The 23,536-nt window shown below is 36.3% G+C and overlaps 1 protein-coding gene across 1 annotated transcript in view; it reads left to right on the forward strand.

The window, feature by feature from the left end:
* Window positions 1–10,764, forward strand: part of LOC107600624 (R-spondin-2-like) — a 62,103-nt gene extending 51,339 nt beyond the window's left edge. The window contains exon 5 of the mRNA XM_016292561.1: window positions 10,197–10,764. Coding sequence (XP_016148047.1) covers window positions 10,197–10,318 — 122 coding nt within the window. The 3' untranslated portion in view covers window positions 10,319–10,764. The remainder of the gene's footprint in view (window positions 1–10,196) is intronic.
* Window positions 10,765–23,536: the final 12,772 nt, after the last annotated feature.

Genomic DNA, 23,536 nt, shown 5'->3' on the forward strand with positions numbered 1-23,536 from the left:
AATTAATCGGCATCGGCCGATTGTGCTGCAAATTAGGCCGATTTATAGGCAGGCGCATCTGCGGGCAGCTAAGCGTTGTTGCGGAACGCCGGAGAGGAGAATCTCTCTCTGGCTGCGTGAGAGATGGAGCAACTCACACTCTGCAGCCGCTTCTTGTTCACGCACAGTTTCAGCTAATGATGGCAGGGCAAAACAGACCGTTTCGAAAGCGTAATTACGTTTTACCCTACTAGAATTGATGCCAGAAAGTTATCATATTCATAAGTGCAACAAGTCATTTGCATATGAAAGTAGAAACACATTCAGTTCAGACGAAACTTCTGGGCTGATTATTATAACGTGCACGTTAACTTTCCTCATGAAATGTGTGTGTGGGTCCGACAATAGCATCCACGATGTCATCGCTCGTGGCCAGTGCACTCTTAAGCAGTTATGAGCAGCAGGCTGTGTAATATGTTTGAACTCTTTTATTTTTGTTATCACTTGGCCATTTGACTTATAGCAGTGTCCAGTGTTTCCCATACATTGAGATATTACTTCACTGAATAAACTGATCACTACACATTTCAAAATTAATATGCAGCGCGGGTGTTTTTATATGAATGTATCTTTGAAATGAACCGACTATCTTCAGAAAAGCTTCGGTGTCATTTTCATTTCGTCTTTCCTGTAATGCCTGATAAAGTAGCGTTTGTGTCGTGAGCGCAGTCACAGTGCTTATTAGATTACAGCCATTAGCGGGAAACCGCTATATCTCCTGCTGGCATAGAATTAATTTGCATTTGCAAGTCTGTGGGAAACACTGGTGTCTGTCAGCAAACATAAACAAAAAGCCTGCTTCAGAACTGTTTTGAGAAGGTGCTTAAGTTTTGAGCCATGTATAATTACGTCGTGAGCGCAGTCACAGTGCTTATTAGATTACAGCCATTAGCGGGAAACCGCTATATCTCCTGCTGGCATAGAATTAATTTGCATTTGCAAGTCTGTGGGAAACACTGGTGTCTGTCAGCAAACATAAACAAAAAGCCTGCTTCAGAACTGTTTTGAGAAGGTGCTTAAGTTTTGAGCCATGTATAATTACTCTGAATTAGGCTACTACTACTATTACTATCTTGTACCCTGCAATAATCATTTACTCAAACTCACTTTTATGGGGTGAAAAAAAAAAGAAAATCGGCAAAACATATCGGTCAAAAAAATCGGCATCATATATCGGCCAGCGGCTGCCCTGATTTCTAAATATTGGCATCGGCCAGTGAAAAACCCATATCGGTCGACCTCTAATGATCATTTCAAATGCCGCTTAAACTGAGGCACTACAGCGATCTGTCACGACACATTAAAGAGACACTAAACGGTATTTATAATTTGAATTCATTTTAAAATGACAAAATTTGACAGCTAAGACTTTATTTCATACCAAAATTAAGCTGCTGTGTCTTGTCTGTCGGTGCATTGTCAGTTTCCTCTTTGCTCCGCGATGGGGGGTGGGATATTTTCGAAGGGCCAGTTGAGTCGATCATTTACAGTAAATAAAAAATACATTTTAAAATTCATCAGTCTTAAATAATAACCCGATCTGAGCTTGAAAACTCTGAATGCATTATTTGCATTACAGTAAAAATCATGTGTTCAGTCTTTTCTAGTTCAGCTCTGGCCCATGACCTGAAGACAGTCCAATAGTAACCACCAGATTAATCACTGCACCAGTCATTGTGTGTTTTTGTGATACAAATCATGATCTTTACGGACATCTTCAAAGAACCGACATGAGGCACTCACCTGCTCCTGAATCTCTCTTCAATTCTACAGTTGCTCAGAATTAAGACAGTAATGACCTACCTAATCTCAACTTCAGCTTTGAGTTCGGAATGCATGTGTTTTAAATCATTCCTCCTGATAGTAAGCAGAGCTTCAGAGGGAGCGAGAGAGGAGGGGAGAGAGGTATGATCCAGAGTAACCTTGTTAGGCTAAGTGACACTGTGCAGAGAAGCTTCTTGTCAGCTGGTTAGCAAGATGGACTTCTACCTATAAATGATCGTCTTCTCAGGGCAGTGTTGGGGAAACTGCTTTAATTCTGTAACTTAAGCTACATGCTAATCATAATTTAAAGTAGTTCTAAGTGTTTAGCTACACAATGAGCTGCTAATAAAAAGTCACTTACTGAATTGATCATTCTAGATGGCAGTATTTTTAAGTATGACAAATTATAATTAAAATACTGTAATTGTATTTTACTTGTATTATTCTTCATGATAATGTAATGATTTAGAAGTTGGTGTTATCACCATATTATTTTATATTTAAATTATTATTCAAATGATTATTTGTTATGTTTATATGCATTTATTATTTGTTGAATTTGTATGAATTTATTAATTTATGAATGTATATGTGATTTAAGTACATGCCTGTTGGAAAATAATAAATGACAAATTAAAGCAAATAAAAAAAATTGGCAATTTTATTTGAGATATTACAATATAGTGCAAAAAGGAATTAATATTCCACAATAAAAAAAGTGTAGGGTCTCAAATCAATTAATCTTTCTATAATTTATTTTATATGTTTCTTTATTTGCTTTTTTGAAATTTCTCATCTCCCTCTGAAAATTCAGAAAATTACAACATTAATTACACCAAGAAATTAGTTCTCACCTTTGAACAAGAAGGCATGATCTATAATTACCTTAATTTATATAGAAACTAGCTGCTATTAGACCAGTAAAACTGGATTGCAGCGGTGATGAATATACAGGGTTTAGCACTGAAATGCTGTGTGTAAAACTGACTCAACGGTTTAGTGAATTCCCCCTCTGTGCTCTGCCAGGTTCACTGGATCTCCTTCCAGACACATTGTCCACGCTGTAAGTCAAGGGAAGCTGGCTGCAGTTACGCATCTCTTCACAGCATTATAAATGTATGTGTTAGGAGGCCCTTAATGGCTGCTAATCCAATTTCTGCCACTGAAATCAAATCTTGCTGGCGCCAGCGGTCCTCTCCTTTGCTCACAAATAATGACTTTGCGTTTGGTGTCTTTGAGAAAATGATGAACCACCAAAACTGCAGCTTTATATCATCTCGAGTCCTCATACCCTGTTTTCCATTTTGCGTCTTTCCTCCTCATTCTCTCTTTATCTCTTGCCGTTTTGAGCGGGCGGTGGGAGGAGTGGATGAGATTAAGGAGCAGCAGAGAAGGCAATTATTAATTGTTGATCCCTTGAAAGATGAGAATGTTCTGAACAGAAGAAGAGCCTTCACAGAGAGGCCCATTTACCGCTCGCTTGTAATGCTTTCCTGAGGTCAGGCATCGATTTCCTTAAACCACATGCTGTGCTGATAAGATTAGGCCTTTCGATTCCTGAACTACTTGAGTCATGCAGATGAAGTCACTTTGGGTTGGATTTTAAGGCTGGATGGACGTCTTTTCATTTGGTCACGGCCTCTCTGACAGCGGGTCACTGCCAGGACTAGATAGAATGGGTGGACTTTTTATGCATTTTGTCACTGTTTTGGTTGGAAAGCACTTTTATTTTTTTAATTGTAGAAGCCTTTTACAATAACTTAAGACATAAGAGCAATGTTTTTTTACTGTTTCAATATAATATAATAAATATGTGTATATTTAAATATCAATATTCATTTGTACATGCATATACAAATGAATATCACTGATAAGCTACTACTAAATATAATGTAGAAACTTTAAAATAGAAACTTACATTTTCTTTAAAGCTGCTTTGCAACGATTTGTATTGTGGAAAGCGCTATACAAATAAACTCGAATATTACACAATATTTATTTATTTGTTTTATTATTATTATTTATTTAAGTGCATTTAGTGTAAATATATTAATTGATCAATTTTAATGAATATTTACATATTTAAATATGATTATTGATTGATTTATATGCATTTGGTATAGAATAATAAATAATGTTACATTATATTCATTTAAATTATCTTTTAAAATATTAATATTTACTTTACTAATTTGCACATGAACTTTTGATCCAAAGTGACTTACATTGCATTCAAGGTTTATACTGTATTTTTTTCAATTCATGTATTTCCTGGGAATCAAACCTATGGTGCTAGCTTCATAAGCACATGATTAGAGATGTTCACCTTGATGAAATCATCAAAAACTAACATTTATATGATATTGTACATTTATATAATAACACTGATATGTTATACTGATGGTTATTTTGATGGCATCCAGTGCAGTTAGAGCCAGGTAGAAGATTGAAAGGAGAGAATAATATGTCAAATCATGTGCTGAAGGAATTTGTGGCCGGGAGTGGAACTTCCACCCAAGCGGTTTACCGTGGGCTTCATTTCACATTGCCAGGTGTTTCAGCAGATCATATCCATGCGTGTGGCAGAAACCAGGAGAAGAAAGAAGGTTGTGAGGAAATCACGCGGACGTACAGTACAGAATGTGTTTCAACTTACACCTGTGTTCTCTTTTCTTTGCTTTTCTTTCTTGACACTCATTCACTCAGGGGAAAACTCTCTCTTTTGTTGCCAAGGAGTAGTAATCAATTTTCCGTGCAGATATCGGAGCATTAGAGCACACACAAGCACACTGTTTTTGATTAACACTAACTTGTTTATTTGTTTGATGCTGAAAGTCATGTAAAACTGAGTGTCTTTTGGCAGATGCTTGTTTTATCTACAAAAGGAAAGCAATCAGTGTCGGAAAGATTCGTTTTTTTTTATTCCACAAAAAAAAGTAAGAAAGAAAGAAAAATAAACCAATGTTTATAGATAAAAACCATTCTGGCATATGGTTGCTTTCAGCTTTCCCAATCAGAGATGCTAAAAACACATAATTTTTTCCCCTCACGTTTCTCCGCTGTAATTCAAAGTGTAAGATTGTAGCGAAAGGCAGCGTTGTCTTGACCTCACTCTGTGAACCTTGCTAATTAGACTTGGCAATTAATTGTAAATATTAGATCAAAACTGCAAACACGGCCCTAATTCAAACAATCTTATGCCTGACATCAATTCAGGTTGAGACACATTAAATAGTTGCCGACATCTTGATATGATTTTCCATTTCAGGCGTTGTTTTGACCTGCACAGGCATGAGGCTTTCAGTTAGTTTTGGTTGCCCTCTAGCTGTCAGTTATGAAATGTAATAAAATGTCCATCAGCATTTTCTCAGAATTCACAAATGAGTGATGATTTGAGCGTGTAAATGAAAGCTGTTACTTATAGGAACTTTTACTCGACCCTGTTTCATGAGACGGATTTCTGAAATAAAATTAGGGACAGGTCCAACAGTCAAATTTGAAATGTTATCATCTATGATTTTAAAGAAAAAAAAGCTAGACAACCATATTTTACTGTAGTACTATCACGATATATCAGATTACTTTGTCATACTACTGTAAATTACACTTATGAACTATAATGAGAGTAATGATAACTTGACATCATTTTGTCTTTAATGCTAGTTGAATAACAATGACGTCTAAATTGATAATGACTTCCATTTTTAAAAACCAAGACACTTCCAGCCAGAAAAAGCCACCAAAACCTGGTACACAGGTACCATCTGGTAACTTGTAATGCCCTTGACAAATATTTCCAACTATAGGCTTTTAGAAAAACCTGTCCTTTAATGTCTTTTTGGCTGATGTCTTTGGAACGATTTGATCAGCAATAGCCTGAAGTTTAGTTCTCTCCTAGTTAATCACACTGCTCTCCACTACTATAAACAGAACTTAATGAGACAGGATATTGTTCTAATGGTTGGGAGGAAAGCACACATGTGCTCTGGCCTTCAACACAGGTCTTTTTAATGTAGACCTCTGCTCTTTACTGCCATCAATCTGAGCCCCTAAATTTATCATATTGCAGACTATGTTTATAAAGCACACGGTTTTGAATCAAAATAAACGGAAAATGAAAAAAATTACCTGTGGTCATTATGGACTTGGATGTTGTGCCTGAGTAAATCCATTATAGCTCACTTGAAGCAATTGGAAGCGACATTTATCGAAGAGGTTCAACGGCTTCGCTGTTGCTGTTGTTTTTATGTGAGGTGCATGGAGATTCGGTTCAATGAAAACTGAGTAAAATGGACCCCGAGGGCTTTTCGAGGCGTTTTGAAGGCATAACGAGCCGTTGTGTAAAGACAACATTTTTGCATTGTGCCAAATTGCAAAACCGCAAGAAATCAGTCCTAAAATAGAACGATTGTATTAATTGCAGGAAATTGCTGGTGGAAGATTAAGTGAAATTGTTACATTTTTTTTCTCTCTCGTGCCACCAAAAGAGAGCATTTTCTCAGGGTTGTTTCCACTTAAGAAAATCATTTTCTCAGAATTCACATTGTGGGGCTGGGAATGGCAATCGGGCAGCTGCGAGCGAGCCAAGCACTGGGACCACGTTTGAGAGAGAGGCCCACTTGAGATAAAGTCACCACACATTATGCTGCCTTGCCTCATTTTGTGGTGCTAAATGGCCTGAACAAGTGCAATAATAAGACTGTGACCCAGGCCTTGAAATACAACTATAGAAAGATTATTTTCTTCAGCCTGTACGTGAACTGTAGCACAGCTAGCGGAGAATGTGTGCCAGATCGGGATCCAGATACCACCCTGCATCCAAGTCTGACTCGTTTTTCCCTTGCTGACAAATTTTCTGTGCCTCTCAGTCACACTTTCTCCTTCGAACGTTCACAAACTCGCACACACACTAAATCATACGCACCTCGTTATCTTATTTGCCACTGTTGAATTTAGCAAGCCACCCTTCGTTGTGTGCGATATGCCACACAGCCTTTCCCAGAATGCTTTGCCTGCGACACCTGGCTTGCATTAATTCTGGTCTGAGAAGCCTGGCTGAGAAGTGAACGAGTGTTATGCACTTTGCTCCACTGTTTTTTGAGCTGGAGTGTGAGAAGGGGAGAAGGGGCGAGGAAAGGTTCATTTGGTTTGGGGTTCTGCTGGGGTTTAAATCATAAAAAATATCATTCACAGGCAGCTGAAGGTCTCGCTTGCTGTTTTAACCCTTTAAGAAACTCCAAGAAATGATTAAGGGGAAGAATATATTTTCTCATCGAGTAAAATAACACGTTATTGTACTTGTTTTCATTTTCAGCTTTAATGAAAAAGAAAAAAAATTACCTCAGCCCACGTCCCAATGTGCATACTATACTATCCATCCTAAATTCTATGTGATGGTAGTAATTTTCAATACTATTTAGGGCAGATAGGGTGGATAGTATGCACACTGGGACGCAGGGTAAGCCTCAAAAGTCTGGGGTCAGTAAGATTTTTTTTTTAAAGAAACTAAAAATTCAGCTTTGCCATCAGAGGTATAAATGACATTTTAAAGTATATTCAAATAGAAGACAGTTACTTTAAATTGTAATAATGTTTCACAATATTATTGTATTTTACTGTATTTTTGATCAAATAAATGCAGGCTTGGTGACCATAAAGAGACTTCCTTCAGAAAACATTTAAAAACCTTACCAACCCCAAACTTTGCAATGTTAATGTGCATAATAGGGCTGTGTATCTTTGGGTAGACAGCGAATCGATTCGATTCACGATTCATAGGTTTTCGATTCGATTCAAGAACGATTTTTGCAAATTCACAACGATTAAATTCGATTCGGTTCACAATTAAATTCGATTCGATTAACGATTCGATTCACAGGATTATTTAAATGCTTCACCTAAATTCTTTAAATGCTTAGTCAGGGGGCAAATTACACAGCAGCCTTTATAGTTACAGAAAAAAACTAAACACTTTTGTCTATTGTTAGATGCTAGTTGAATGATGCTATGGCATGACATGGCATATGTAGAAATGTATGAAAGCCAAGATTTTAAAAAAGAGTTTTAAAAGTATTATATAAGCTAACATTTTGACAAACCAGGGGCCACTTATACTTATACATAATTTCAGAAGTGACAGAAATGTCAAATACAATAATTTTATGTATATGTATGTGTATGTATTATTATTTTATTTTTTTTACAAGGAATAATTTTTTTATCTCTTACTTTGAATTTGCTATAAGAAATCAAATACACTGCTGGACAATTTTTTTTCCTAATGGCAATTTTATGATTGTTTTATATACTACAAACAATCATTTAAATTTTCTGCACAGAATAAGGTAAAAAAATAAATAAAATAGGCTACTTTATAAAAAAAAAAATTATATGTCAATTGGCACTGCATCATTCATAAATTGTATTTATTTATTGTGTTTATTGTCTTAACGTTTCAGTTCATTCTGCTTTTTGTACAGTTTAGCTGCAGATATAGCCTTGCATGTCTATGAGCGCGAGATCACTTCTCTTTTAGTGCGAAAACTTCTTTATCTCATTTTCATAAAATAAAATCCTATAGTATTTAACGTTTCCTCTCCATCGGCGAATGCCGATGCTGAAAGAAAACGCACCCGATGTCAGTTTGCTATAGCAACAAACGCTGCTTTCATGCATCTGATTATCAGATAAACCTCGCGCTCTTAATTCAAGGTTGTTTTTAATGCTGTGGTTATTTTAAGAGTTGTCTTCGTACATTCGGTTCAACTACATCGTTATTGTTGTGCACTGAATAATATTGTTTTTAATGTAAGTACATTTTTTAAACTTATACTAAATTATACTTATACTTACTAAGTATAATTTAGTATAAGTTTAAAAAATGTACTTACATTAAAAACAATATTATTCAGTGCACAACAATAACGATGTAGTTGAACCGAATGTACGAAGACAACTCTTAAAATAACCACAGCATTAAAAACAACCTTGAATTAAGAGCGCGAGGTTTATCTGATAATCAGATGCATGAAAGCAGCGTTTGTTGCTATAGCAAACTGACATCGGGTGCGTTTTCTTTCAGCATCGGCATTCGCCGATGGAGAGGAAACGTTAAATACTATAGGATTTTATTTTATGAAAATGAGATAAAGAAGTTTTCGCACTAAAAGAGAAGTGATCTCGCGCTCATAGACATGCAAGGCTATATCTGCAGCTAAACTGTACAAAAAGCAGAATGAACTGAAACGTTAAGACAATAAACACAATAAATAAATACAATTTATGAATGATGCAGTGCCAATTGACATATAATTTTTTTTTTTATAAAGTAGCCTATTTTATTTATTTTTTTACCTTATTCTGTGCAGAAAATTTAAATGATTGTTTGTAGTATATAAAACAATCATAAAATTGCCATTAGGAAAAAAAATTTATATGTATGTGTATGTATTATTATTTTATTTTTTTTACAAGGAATAATTTTTTTATCTCTTACTTTGAATTTGCTATAAGAAATCAAATACACTGCTGGACAATTTTTTTTCCTAATGGCAATTTTATGATTGTTTTATATACTACAAACAATCATTTAAATTTTCTGCACAGAATAAGGTAAAAAAATAAATAAAATAGGCTACTTTATAAAAAAAAAAATTATATGTCAATTGGCACTGCATCATTCATAAATTGTATTTATTTATTGTGTTTATTGTCTTAACGTTTCAGTTCATTCTGCTTTTTGTACAGTTTAGCTGCAGATATAGCCTTGCATGTCTATGAGCGCGAGATCACTTCTCTTTTAGTGCGAAAACTTCTTTATCTCATTTTCATAAAATAAAATCCTATAGTATTTAACGTTTCCTCTCCATCGGCGAATGCCGATGCTGAAAGAAAACGCACCCGATGTCAGTTTGCTATAGCAACAAACGCTGCTTTCATGCATCTGATTATCAGATAAACCTCGCGCTCTTAATTCAAGGTTGTTTTTAATGCTGTGGTTATTTTAAGAGTTGTCTTCGTACATTCGGTTCAACTACATCGTTATTGTTGTGCACTGAATAATATTGTTTTTAATGTAAGTACATTTTTTAAACTTATACTAAATTATACTTATACTTACTAAGTATAATTTAGTATAAGTTTAAAAGCTGGTGCTTGCTTAATGATACGGAGGATGGGAATTTGATTAACCTAATTCCTAATCATGAATATTCTGCAACTGAAAACATTTATTTTCTTGATTATTATTTAAAAAGGCTTTTAGAAATGGGTGTGACGTCATAATGGTTGCAGTGCCGATTATTTACAGTGTTTCTTGCTTGTTTTCTGCTACCAATCAGTCGAGACAAACAGTTTCAAGGAATAATTTGCTTTTTCTGTCTGTTTTGTTATAGGCGGTTCGGGGAAGGGCCACCGGACCAAAGACCAGAAGAAGAAGTCCAACAAGCAGAGGCTGCGCTTCCGGGCTCAGAACCAACACAGCGACCACCTCGCCTCTCTTCGAGCAAGCCAGTAAAAAAAAGAGAGAGAGAGAGAGAGAGAGACTTTTCGATGGAACAAAGACCACAAAGCTGCTAACCCATGCTCCAAACACACCTAACCTGATGAAAACACACTACGCATCCAAACGGTATTATTCACACTCATGTGGTCACGCTGTGTTTCTCTGTGCCTCCTGCTGCTTCACATAGCCCCCGACCCGTGACCCCACTGTGATATCATGGAACACTATAGCAGCTGTTCATATAGCTCATATCTCGTCCTATCTGAGGAGGAAGAAGAGAGAGACTGAGCTGGAAGCACCGAAAAGCTTGGGCCTGGAGACCTGGAGGAGTAGAACAAGCACAGAGTGGCGAAAGGAGCAGAAGGGATTAGAAACGTGATTGACTGATAATGATGCCCTGAAAAACAAGAGAGAGACTTATCTGTATTTATGTACAATTTACACCATCCCCTCCCCTACGAAATCAAGGCAGAGTGTGTCATGTATTGCCTTTCTTGTCCAATAGGTACTTTGTTTTTCATAGCAATGTTGCAAACCATGCATAGTTGCGAAATTATTATTCTCAGCACATCTCAAGATGTTTACGTCCAGACCGCTTTATGCTTTGACTGTATATTGTGGGTAAGAATCTTAGTTGTTCAACTAGCATGGCCACAAACTCATGTGTACATAGTTGGTGAGTTTATCTAATAACGGTAACATTGATGATAAATATAAAAAAAAATTACTGTATTTTCAGTATTGACACCTTCAGAGTTTAAATGTGTAAAGGGTTATAATACCAGCTACAGTTAAATGACTTTAAAAAGAACAAAAAGCTAAATAAAAAGCATAGCCTCCACATAGCTATTACATTTATATGGTATATAATTGATTTATTTATTGATCTTTTTTATTATTATTATTTTTATGTTTGGTGAAAATTATGTCTCTGTACCTGATACTCCTCAGTGCTGAAGTATTTTTTCAACCACTTATAACAATACAAAATATCTCCAACAGTGGAAAGCGATTGTGTCTGATTTGCCGATACATTTCCTTCAGAAATTCCCTTGTGTAAACCTGGTTTAGCATCTTGTACTTTATGTTGATCACACATCCTGCAGCAGCTGAAGTATATCGTCAACTGATTGATAATGTGTATATTGTGTGCTAATAAAACGCAGTTCATGTTGCACTTCATGGTGCCGTTGTATATTTTCAGAACTTCGCCAACCTCCCGTCAAGTCCCTAAGCTCTATTACGTAACGTTTGTCATTTCACAGCACACCAACAGATATGCCCAATTGGCAGCAGAGAATGGGGCTCTTGTTGGAATGCGACATCATTCGGAGCAGCTGTAAGTCTTTCTGACAGGTGCAAATGGCATCAATTTGTCTATCGCTACAGACACTGAAACCACTTCACAAAACCTCTCAGAATGAAAATGAATAAACATTTTCTTCAGGTCGGTTCTGCCAAAACGGTTTTATTTGAGTCACGGACAATTAACCTAGTGCTATGTTCTGTATAATCATTGCCTCTGGAGAGAGAGAGAGAGAAAAAAAGCCTAATCTTACAAACAGTCTCCATTTATCATGTATAAAAAGTCAGACAGTAAACATCCAGATGCACCTGTAAACCTAGAAATTATTTCCAGAAGAGAATAAATATAATAAATAACTTACGTACAGTTTAGAGTGGTTGAACTGCGTAAAGAAATGAATACATAAATAAATTGACTGTTTGAACATTTATATGCAATCATAAAATTTTTGCTAATTTTACAGGATGTAAGTGGGAGGGAAATTGGGGCATTTTATCCAACCTTGTTACATTTGCAAGATAGAAATATGAAAGATCTTTTTGCAGTTACTTTAGGATTTTATGCTTTATCCTCCTAATTATTTTGAAAGACACTTGGAAAAAAACTGTTAAATGAATTATGAGACAAAAATGTAGCCCATCTTTGAGGTAGGATTATAAACCATGTAGTGAATGTATATGTAAAATGAACTATTTAAACAACCATCTGCTGTGGGTTACAAGCTAATGAACTGCACACAGATGTCACCTCGAGGGCCACACAATCACCAAACCAAACTGTAAAATCATAGTCAAGAAAGTGGCACACTTAAGTGATTCATTAAAGAGAAGGCCACCAGCAACACAACATAATTTTCTATGAATAGTTAATCCAAACTAACTTTGAGGTAGGATTATAAACCATGTAGTGAATGTATATGTAAAATGAACTATTTAAACACCCATCTGCTGTGGGTTACAAGCTAATGAACTGCACACAGATGTCACCTCGAGGGCCACACAATCACCAAACCAAACTGTAAAATCATAGTCAAGAAAGTGGCACACTTAAGTGATTCATTAAAGAGAAGGCCACCAGCAACACAACATAATTTTCTATGAATAGTTAATCCAAACTACCAGTTTATCACTGTTTACTCACCATCACATCGTTCCAAATATCCGTAAAAATAATATTTTTGAGTTAGTCGTTCTTTTGAATCAAATCTTTTCAATATGAGTCCGTTGGCTAACAAAAGCATTCTGAATGATTCATTTGCTGATTGGACAGATCCGGTTGTCAAGTTCAACTCACTGATTCAACTTGACTAGAGCAAATGATTATCATTACATAACAACTTAAATCACTTTGTTCCTCACACTAACCTATCATATGAATTGAATTCACTAAATTGTATGATGCTTTTATGGAACATCTGCGTCCTTTTTCAGGTTTGAAGTTCCCAACCGTAAATGAAATGAGGGGGGGGAGCTTCCTGTTGTGTTCCACAGAAGAAAGTCCGGTTTGAATCGACGTAAGGGTGAGTAAATGATGACATGCTTTTTTTTTTTTTTTTGGGGAAAGTAATCTTTTATATCCAGGACCAGGACACAAAGCACATGCTAATGTTAAAGTAATGTCTGTCCACACATCAGACGATTGTGTTGCCCGTTTGCTCTTGCCATTTTGCGATTCTCTTTTCATCACAAAACCACTTCTGTAAACTACGTGGCAGCTAGCCTATAGTCTGTATTTTACTGGTGTGTGTATCTGTGGTAAGAGGTTCTGGTTTAGTTGAGTCTATGGCTTCCTTTTAATCTGACGGAGTGCGTTTTCATTAGCTCCATTTGGTTCTATTATTATGGCACACTTCAAAGACTGAACAAGTGGAACCACAAACAGGAAATGCTGTTTGTGAGGCCTGAGTGCTAGTGGTCCTCATTCTCAGCACGATTTCTCTTTCATCACTCTGTCATGTACAGAGTGTTTGCAGCCTGAATGACACATTTGTTCCAAAGCAGATGCCGGAGATGGAAGTTATGACATCGCATCGCCAGATTAATAACTTTTCTGGGACAATAAACCTTGAAATAATTTGCTGTTTTCAATAACTGTGTAATGGTGCATTGGTTGCCCATCGAGGCAAAGGAAATCTGGGATCATTAGCCCTCTCAATGAAAATGACATTTTTGGCGAGACATCCTGCGTAGATGTGTATGCTCCGATATTACAGGCCAACATTGTATGCCGGTGTAGAGTACAACACTGTAAAAAAAATTCTGTAGTTTTTACAAAATAATTTTGGCAGCTGTGGTTGCCAGAATAATTTTGTAAAAAATACAGCAAAAAAGCTGTAAACACATTTACGGCCAAAAACTGTAAATTTTACAGTATAAAACTAATTAACAAACAAGAAAATTTGAATGTAAACCAGTAAATTCAACAATGCACACTGCTATTAAAATCAGTTTTGTACCTTTAACATATTGACAACCACCATAATAATGCAGGTGGTAAAAGAGAAAGCCACATTAAGAATCAAAGCTCATCACAAGTAGCTTCGCCACAAGCAGAAGTACATACCAATAAATAGAAGGTGCACAGAGTCATTCATGCAAACACAAAACACCATCATGGTAACACACATTATACCTAAATAATGCATTAAACTTTCATTAAACAACAGAAGATGTAACATAAAGCCCAAATATACATAACTAATAACAAAAACTATTAAAAAAACATGATTATTTAAACAAAATACTTTCAAATGTGGAGTGTCATGCATGGAATTCTGGGAATATCAGTTTACAGTTTTTGACTGTAAATTATACATTGATTTGTTATTTTTACTTCTAAAAACTAAAAAACTAACTTAGCATTTTACTGTAAAATTACATGAAATGTCTGGTTAGATATTTTACAGTTTTTCCCTGTATATAGTACGGGAACTTACTGTTAACCTATTAACAGTTTTTTTCCGTAGCGTTTTTACAAAATTTTACAGTTAAAATTACATTTATTTTTTACAGTGAACTTTACCATATGTCAATGCCCAAAACACAAAATTGCTAAGAAAGAGAGATTCATACAACAGTTTTTTCTGGTCCTCGACTCTGATTGGCTGAAATACTTTTCCAGGAGAGCCATAGTCTAGTGATAAGAGAGCTCCAAACGTTTCACTGTTTGAATCTCTCCGCTTGCAGTATTTCTTACAGCGAGTGCCGTGGCAGACGCCCAAATCCACTATAATTTTATAAATAATTTATTTTAAATATTTAAATAATCTATTTTTGTGTCAAGGAATGTAGCCTAGTTGTTTAGACTTCAAATATCTCGGTTTGTTAATAGAGATAACGCCTATTTGAAAATTTGTTTCAACGTTCTTAGAGACGTGAGCTTCAGGGCCTCTCATTAATCTATTATTTGTTCCAGAGAAAATCATATTGGCTAAGGGCAAAATCTCGTAACATTATATTTTATATACATTTAATGCTGTATATCAGAGCACTGCCTTTGTACTTCTGACTGAATTGTCTAGCAACTTTTTATGATGGCTGTTTGTTGTTTCAGTGACATTTTTGTATTTAGTAAGGAAGGCTTGGGCTCAACTGTTAAACTGTCAACTTGAGAAAAGAGGGTTTTTAAAGACACTCCGTTATTGTTTCTTATGTATTTACACACTCGTTGCGTCGAACTGTTGTAGAAATGCAATATCACACTCGTAGAAGTGTGATATGGTTGTATATCAGCATATTGCCATTAGGGCTGGGCGATATGATGATATTATCGTATATCGACGATGTCTCGTAAGTATCGCGATGTCGATGTCAACAGTTAGGTAACAGACAATTATCGGGAAAAAAATTACAAATGACAACTCCAGTAAGTTGCAAAAAAAAATATTTTACATAGCCCCATAGTCACCATACAGGTCTTTTTGCATGCAAGAATTAAATAATTTAGTAGGAGGGTTGGGAATTGGAATAGCTTTTCGATTCCCAACTATTCGGAAATCAGATCAGATGCATAAGGTCAGGAATCAAATTACTTGTTATAAAATTACATTTCGATTCTGCTCGTCGATTTAAAGTTTCAACTGCAAGAAGATGAAACAGAACTCAGTTCTGCACTCGCGCCCTGTTTTCCGCTCTGCGCGCACACACAAAGCGCACGCACAAAAACCGCCTCTTATATACGCGAACACTGGACTGAGCTCTCTTTCTGCACTCGAAAGGACAAATACACACAGAATTATATAAAAATGTGTGAATGTAAAGAGTTGAGAAAGAAAACAAGGGTGTATTGGATCCGTGCATTGACAGCACCCGCTGTAACTGTTAAATGTCTTCCCCATATCTGATGGCCACTGTCAATGCACTGATCTCACTGATCTTGACTGAATCACTTTTGTAACCTCAGTTTATATTTTATTTGCCTGTTGTTCAGCGCTGACTACTGTAATGGCAACGTGCATCTGTGTATGCGATTGGAGATGTGTTCCTATATAATTTATCCTTATTTAGGGTTTAGGCCTATTCTATTTTGATCTGCAGTTTAATAAAAAATTAAACAGAAAAAAGACAAAAAGTAGCACTGCATGTGTTTCTGAATATTTATTTAAACAGACTGCATAATGATGAAAAACCACAAACATGACAGGTTTGTGATGTTGCGTATTTATTTAAAATAAGCAAATTCCTTCAGCGCACATTTCAGTGCAATATTTTTTACAGATTTTTTAAGTTTCGGCAACCCAACACTGAATATTATATTGTGGGCGTTGTATTTTGATTAATAAAAATAAAAATTCTAAAAAAATGAAATTTAAATTACCCTGCTTCTAAATAAATAAAGCAGTTATTTTTATTTCATTAAAAACGGGCCAACAGAGACCTCCGAACTAGTAGGCTACCAGAAAAAAAAATTAAATAAAAAAAAATCTGCAATGAATCGCCTGCGATTTTGTGTAGCTTGTCAGTGAACTATGGCTCTGTGTAGTAAATGCCGCTCCATCTGAAAGCACGTGCTGGAGATTTACTACTAATCACAGGAGCGGCTTTACTGATGAGATGCGTATGAAAATCGCATTCGATTTTTTGCACAGCCCTAATATACAGTGGTGTGAAAAGGTTTTTTTAATTTTTAGCATATTTGTCACACTTAAAAGATTCAGATCATCAAACTAATTTTAATATTACACAAAGATAATGCAAGTAAATACAAAATGCAGTCTTTATATGATGAGTTCTTTTATTAAAGGAAAAAAGCTGTCCAAACCTGCCTGGCCCTACATGAAAAAGTAATTGCCCCCTAAATCTAATAACTGGTTGTGCCACGTTTTGCAGCAACAATTGCAATCAAGTGTTTGTGATAACTGGCAATGAGTCTTTCACGTCGCTTATATATATATAGTAGTGGGTGTAAATGGGATCTCAAGAGTTTAATATTCCTTTGGGTGGGTGATGTAATATCAGGTAATGATGCCGTCTTTTAGAGGCCTGAAGTGTTTAAGAGGCACCATTGTGTTCATTCAGTAATGGTTTTGAAAGACTCTGTCTATCTGTCACAGGGAAACATATAGCTCTATCCAATGGTTTTAATGTAACTTTATCTGCATACTGTACATGTGAATTATGTCATTTTGGTGTTTTGATTCATTATAGGGGTTTATCAGAATTTGAGAATTCCTTCTTTTATGCTTCTGTCACTCGAAAGGTCTGGCCCATTTAATGTTCACTTTCAGCCTTTGAGTCATGAGGGAGTAAAATAATATTTATGGCCTAATTTTTGAGCCTGGTCATCTTGGTTTCATTATGGCAGGTGCAGCGGTGGAAATGGGCTCGATATGATTCCCACTGGAAGGAGAATTTCTTGGCAGGTCTGGCATGGGATGTGAAATTATTATGGGGCATACAACATTATTCTTAGCGTCTTTTCCCTCGCCGTGGCTAGTTTCCTTGCAAGTGACCAGTACACCGCCACACTAAGTCAGCTGTTTTATTTCAGTCAGACAACCGCACAAGACCTTGCGTCTTCCGCTGAGGCCTTGAGGTCTCGTAATCACATGAGAGGTCAAAGCCGTGAGTCGACCGCACCGTCACCACCTTCCTCTGGACTCCAGGTCTTACCAGAAGGATCTTTAACATATGTTCTTTATCAGCGCCGCTGAGTACAGTTACATATATTTAAAAGACATTAGCTAGAGCTCTGAGCTCCCTTTATGGCCAGACAGCGGTATGTGGAGACAAAAGTCACTTTTGGCCAAGCTTCCATGCCTGTTTCTGTGGACGGAATTAAAACCTCCATCGTGATTCTGCGTTCTCCTTTTTGTTTGGCAACAGCTCTCCATTTGTTGAATTTTATAGGGGTCTAGTAGCTACATTAGCTAACAGTTTCAAGGGATTAATACAAAACAGCCCCTTTTAAACCATAATAGAAAGACTGCTGCCTATAGAATTACCAGCAAGGACCCAGAAGGGTGATATCAATCCCATAGCTGACACAAATAACTGTGAGGAATGAGGGATACTGTTTTGCTTTGGACATAAGGGACATAACCGGGAGTTAAATTGCTATTTTGGATGTGAGGAACCTCCAAAAGGTGGTACAAAATGTATTACTAAATTAATGTTACGTAATGCTTAATATAATGAACTTTTGTCGTGGATTAAACAAAAACTGGCCTGGAGGAAAACTGGTGTACAGAAAATGGATCGGATTGAGAAATAATTTGCCAATAATGATTCGAAGGTGTTATGGACTGTTCCAGCCTAGGTTTGAAACTGTGGAACTGTGAGGTGAAACTGCGTACAGGAAGTGGCTGAAGGTGTAAAACCTAAATATTTTTTCCACATAGCAGTTCTTTGAGTAGTTGGCAAAATCACACCTCCCTCATGCACTCACACTTACAGGTCTCTGATAAAAAATCACTCTTAACATAACCACAGATTACAAAAGGAAACACAAAGTACTGCACACGTAGATTTTAAAATAATGCTGGTTTATTAACTATTATTGACAGGTTTTTTTGTGCAGAAAGAGGTGGCCACTCTATGGTATCTGCTATTCACACTTTTCTGGTGCCATAACACTCAGTCTAACACCCAACTCGGCCTCTACCAGGCCATTTGTTAATACTGTAGTTCACTGAACTTTAATTCTGTCATTATTTACAGAATTCTTGATTTTGTGTAACAATTTTTTTTTAATCTGCTTAAAAATACTTGGCATATGCATTCGACCAGATTTTATTGAAAAATATTGAGCATATTTGCCATTTTATTCAGAACCTCAGTCAAACTCACACACAGTCATTTGCACCAAGATAAAAAAATCTTGTGGCCAACAATTATTAATTGTTAATGGTATGGATATTTTTTTAAATATTCAGTCTGCAAAATTAGCCAAATAAAAGTTTATTTAAATTTGGTATATTTTAATATTACCATTTTTAAGTTGCTGTTAAAAGTTTATTTACATTTATTTACAAGGCAAAAACAATATTAGATTAACACGTGAAAAAAAGTTGTAAGGTGGTATATTTTAATATTACCATTTTTAAGTTGCTGTTAAAAGTTTATTTACATTTATTTACAAGGCAAAAACAATATTAGATTAACACGTGAAAAAAAGTCCTGTGCTGACAAATGGAGGACAAATGTGCAAATTGCAAATAGAAAGCACTAACAGAAAACATTTGAGTTACAAGAAGACACAATGTTCCTATGGTTATGTTTCAAATTCCCAGATATTCTACTAATAAGATCTGCTATATTGAATGAAGCTGTTTATCTCCTTAGTGATGTATGGAGTACAGTTTATCATTTTTAGATCCTGGGAGGTGTCATAAATATTATTCAGCTGTGTGGCATCTATGCGGCTGACTGAAATAGAAAATCAGGGTCCAGGTGAGTTTATTCTGAGTCGTGATCTGTTTTCTTCATCAGTCTGCTCTTTATCCCCACATTATACGTTCATTACGCTCTCCTCTCATCAGCATGTCTGAAGCAATGACAGGCAGTTTGTTGGAGTGGAATACCGACTGAATACATGCTATCACCGGCCTCTAAATGAATGGCTAGTGTTCTTTGCAAGCCTTTAATTCAAAACATTTTACTACAGTATGTGTTTAGCCTTTAACCTTTTCACAGAATGTTTGTAAGCTTTATGCAACCTCCCATGTATCTTCTGTCCATGTTTGCCTGTGTGTACGTCTGTCTACCAGCTTGAGCCAGTATGAGTCATATTTACTTTTCTTGTTTTTACATCTTGTGAACTGAACAAGATTGTACATTTTCTGAAGAAACTCACCACAACACAGGGGTGTTGTGGGTGGTTGCCAAGACATGGGTAGGATGTTATGGGTAGTTGCTAAGGCATGGATACTGGTTGTTAGGGTGTTCTAGGTGGTTGTTTGCTGCAAAGGTTAATAAATGGTTCTTAAGTGGTTATTTGTAACACTTCAGCTTTAGAAAAGAACTGTTTCCTCATGAAAAATATTCTGAAGTTACACTATTCAACTATTTTTATAGGAACAGTGGGCTTGGCCATTTTTAACTTATGTCAACAGTCTTTTATGCTGCTTGATATTGCAAACTGGCATTTGTTATCTTATTATTAATCATTAATTTACTATCATAAACACCCTGGTTTGGTACATTAAAAAAAATAATTCTTTATTTTTTATTTCAATTTTATATGATCCTAAATGCAAAATTATTATTGTATAAGTTAAAAGTATTAAAAAAATAATATAAATAATCAAACCATAATATAATATAAATCTCTGTAGCAAAAACATTACAGAAAGAAAGAACGATTCATTGATTGCTGGATGCACTGTCTGTGAGAGATAAAGTGAAGCTCATGGTCTCCTCCCCTGCTATCTGTCTGTGGTTTGAGCTGTAGTGTAAAATGAGTCTAGGCGCAAGGCATGGCATGAAGCCGAGATCTGCCGTGCTGCTTAAATAGACTGTTTTCTGGGGATGGCCCACCGCTCGGGGGCCTCCCTGTCTGAGAGAGCGGCTACGAGGCACCAGTCTCTGCAGGGGAGACTTAAGCTCCAATCAAAACAGGATTATATAGACCATAGTTTAAACGAGAGTTGTGCCCACACACAAAGACAGTAGCGCTGAGGCAGATGACATGGTGAGGGCAGCTTTCTCTCACACCACACACTGCAGCAACAGTGTAGCTACAGTGTACAGTGCAGCTACACACGCTTACAGCCACAGCAAACCAGTTTAATCTTAGACTACCCCATGGAAACTGCAAAGCCATTATACAAAACTTGTTTAATCTTAATCCTATTCCTCATTAACTAGCTCCCCAAAGATCAAAAAAACACAACGCAAAACTTCCCGCGCCAACAAGTGACGCACTAACAATTATAAAGCTAAACGGTGCGGAAGGTCATTTGAGACTTTTGTTAGTTACACCAAACCCCGCCAAAATTTCTTCCCAGTGGCACGGTGCTGAATAAAACGACATTGTGACAGGACATGGGAACTCCGCCAACGCATCTGTAACACAGGAAGAAAATTCAACAGGAGCCTGCTGTAATTAGACTAATAAATGTTTTACCATGGATGTATTGGAAACAAAGCAGAGCTTATTGCAGCGCGCATGGCTTTCATTGTGAGACCTTGTACGCGAATGATGTCTTCTACTCAGAGTCAAAGGGCGTCTTTAGCGTAGCAATGAAACAATTTAACGGGAGCTCAAGCTCTAACAAAAAAAATGTTTTTGCTTCTAAGGAAGAAGGAAATGTGGAACTGTGCTTTTTTTGTTCTATAATCAACAGATGTTAGAAAATTTGTATGAGGATTTTATTTAATTCAAACCCAATTTATGAGCATATAAATCCTGATTAAAGATATATAAATGAGTGAATGTCACTGGTAAAGCATATCAGTTTGACAACGTTATGGTAATGTTTGAAACATTTTGCGCAAGGTCAGTTAAAACGCGCCTGCTGCTGTTGCAGAATAAACTGGTAGAGAAGGTGGTGTGTTTTTGGTTTGATGTGGTGCTGAGGAGTCTGGCTCATTATTCGATTTGGCCACAGAATAGGACCCGATTGGCCCTCTTTAATGGCCCTGGGGCCGCCATATCGCATTCCCCCAAGCTTTTATTATTAAAGATGTGGTTATTCAAAGAGTGTTGGGGGAATAAATAGTGGCATGGGGTGGGTCAGGAATTCATACACCACTAGTTGCTGGCAGACCAAATCATTGCCACATGAATGATGCTTACAGGTAGGTAGGCTAAAATTCGGGTTAGGCCCCAGCGAGAGCAAATAAGATTAAATTGGAGAGCCAGACAGGTAACCTGATGTTTGCATTTGCAATGTATTATGGCCTCCATGTGTATACTGTATATCCAACCTCCTACAGTAGCTTACATTGCTCTGTAATTTGCACAGACTGTGTCCTGGGATGGTTAATTAATCCTGAAAACCAAACCAGAAACAACTGCCTGGTTATTTTGATTGGGACGGTTATATTTAGCAGTCTGGCATGCCACTCTGAGGTGGTTGCTTTGGAAGGAACTGGGAACCTTGGCCTGCTGGGTTACTTGGCTATCAGAGCTGTAAAAATGTCTGTTTGTCAAGTGAAAATGCCCCTTGAGGTGCTTCATATCACCCCAAAAGGACTCTTCACTTAGACACAAGCCATAATAAGAGACGATTGAGACAATTTACACTTATTGAAGACCTGTGTGAGCTACACTAAAAATAAAATGGACAGCCAAATGTGTAAAAGCTTTTGTGGTAAAACCATCTTCGCCTGTTATTTTCCAGGATTTCTCATTAGTCATGATTGCAAAGCCAAACATCACTAATGCACATTTTTTGGAAAGTAACAAATATTTATTTTAAGCGTGACATTGGTACAGGATTGGTACAACCCTCCCTTCTCTCCAAGAACTGTACTTATCCAGAGTGAGCAAAAGGGCTGGCAAAATCCCTCTGGACCCCTCACATCCAGCACACTCCCTCTTTGAACTGTTGCCATCTGGTCGACGCTACAGAGCACTGAGCACCAGAACGGCCAGACACAGGAACAGTTTCTTCCCTCAGGCCATCCATCTCATGAACACTTAACAATAACTGTGGAACACACACTATTTATTCACTCATACATTTATTTATCTAACACACATACTCAGTCTACACCTCAAATTTGCACATAATATTCAGTACCTGTACATACAAAAACTGTCTATTGTAATATACCTGCACATACAACTGTCAATTTATATATTTTTATTCCTTACTTGTTCTATTTTTTATTATCTGTGTTTTTTGTTCTGTCACTGTCATTCTGTTACACTGTGGAAGCTTCTGTCACGAAAACAAATTCCTCGTATGTGTAAACATACCTGGCAATAAAGCTCATTCTGATTCTGATTCTGACACTCTTTTATCATGGAAAATGTGAAAAATAATAATACATTTTGAATTTATAACCAGCGTAATTAAATTGTCTGTATAACAGATCAGAAAATCATTGATTTCCTTTTAAACAGACAATTTAATTATAATGAACAGTTGATCCTTGCATCCTCATGCAATTTCAAACTTTTATGACTTTCTTTCTTCTTTGGAACACAATTTTTTGAGAAAAAAGAAAGAAATATTTTTTTTTCACATACAGTTAAAGAATTTGTTCACTTACAGAAAAAATAAATTACTCAAAAATGTTCTCACCCTAAAGATGTTCATGCCTTTTATCCTCATGCAATTTCAAACTTTTATGACTTTCTTTCTTCTTTGGAACACAATTTTTTGAGAAAAAAGAAAGAAATATTTTTTTTTCACATACAGTTAAAGAATTTGTTCACTTACAGAAAAAAAAAATTACTCAAAAATGTTCTCACCCTAAAGATGTTCATGCCTTTTTTTCTTCAGTCAAAACGAAATAAAGGTTTTGAGAAAAAAA

This window comes from Sinocyclocheilus grahami, unplaced genomic scaffold (assembly GCF_001515645.1).
Source record: "Sinocyclocheilus grahami isolate Dianchi unplaced genomic scaffold, SAMN03320097.WGS_v1.1 scaffold288.1, whole genome shotgun sequence".
NCBI lineage: Eukaryota > Metazoa > Chordata > Actinopteri > Cypriniformes > Cyprinidae > Sinocyclocheilus > Sinocyclocheilus grahami.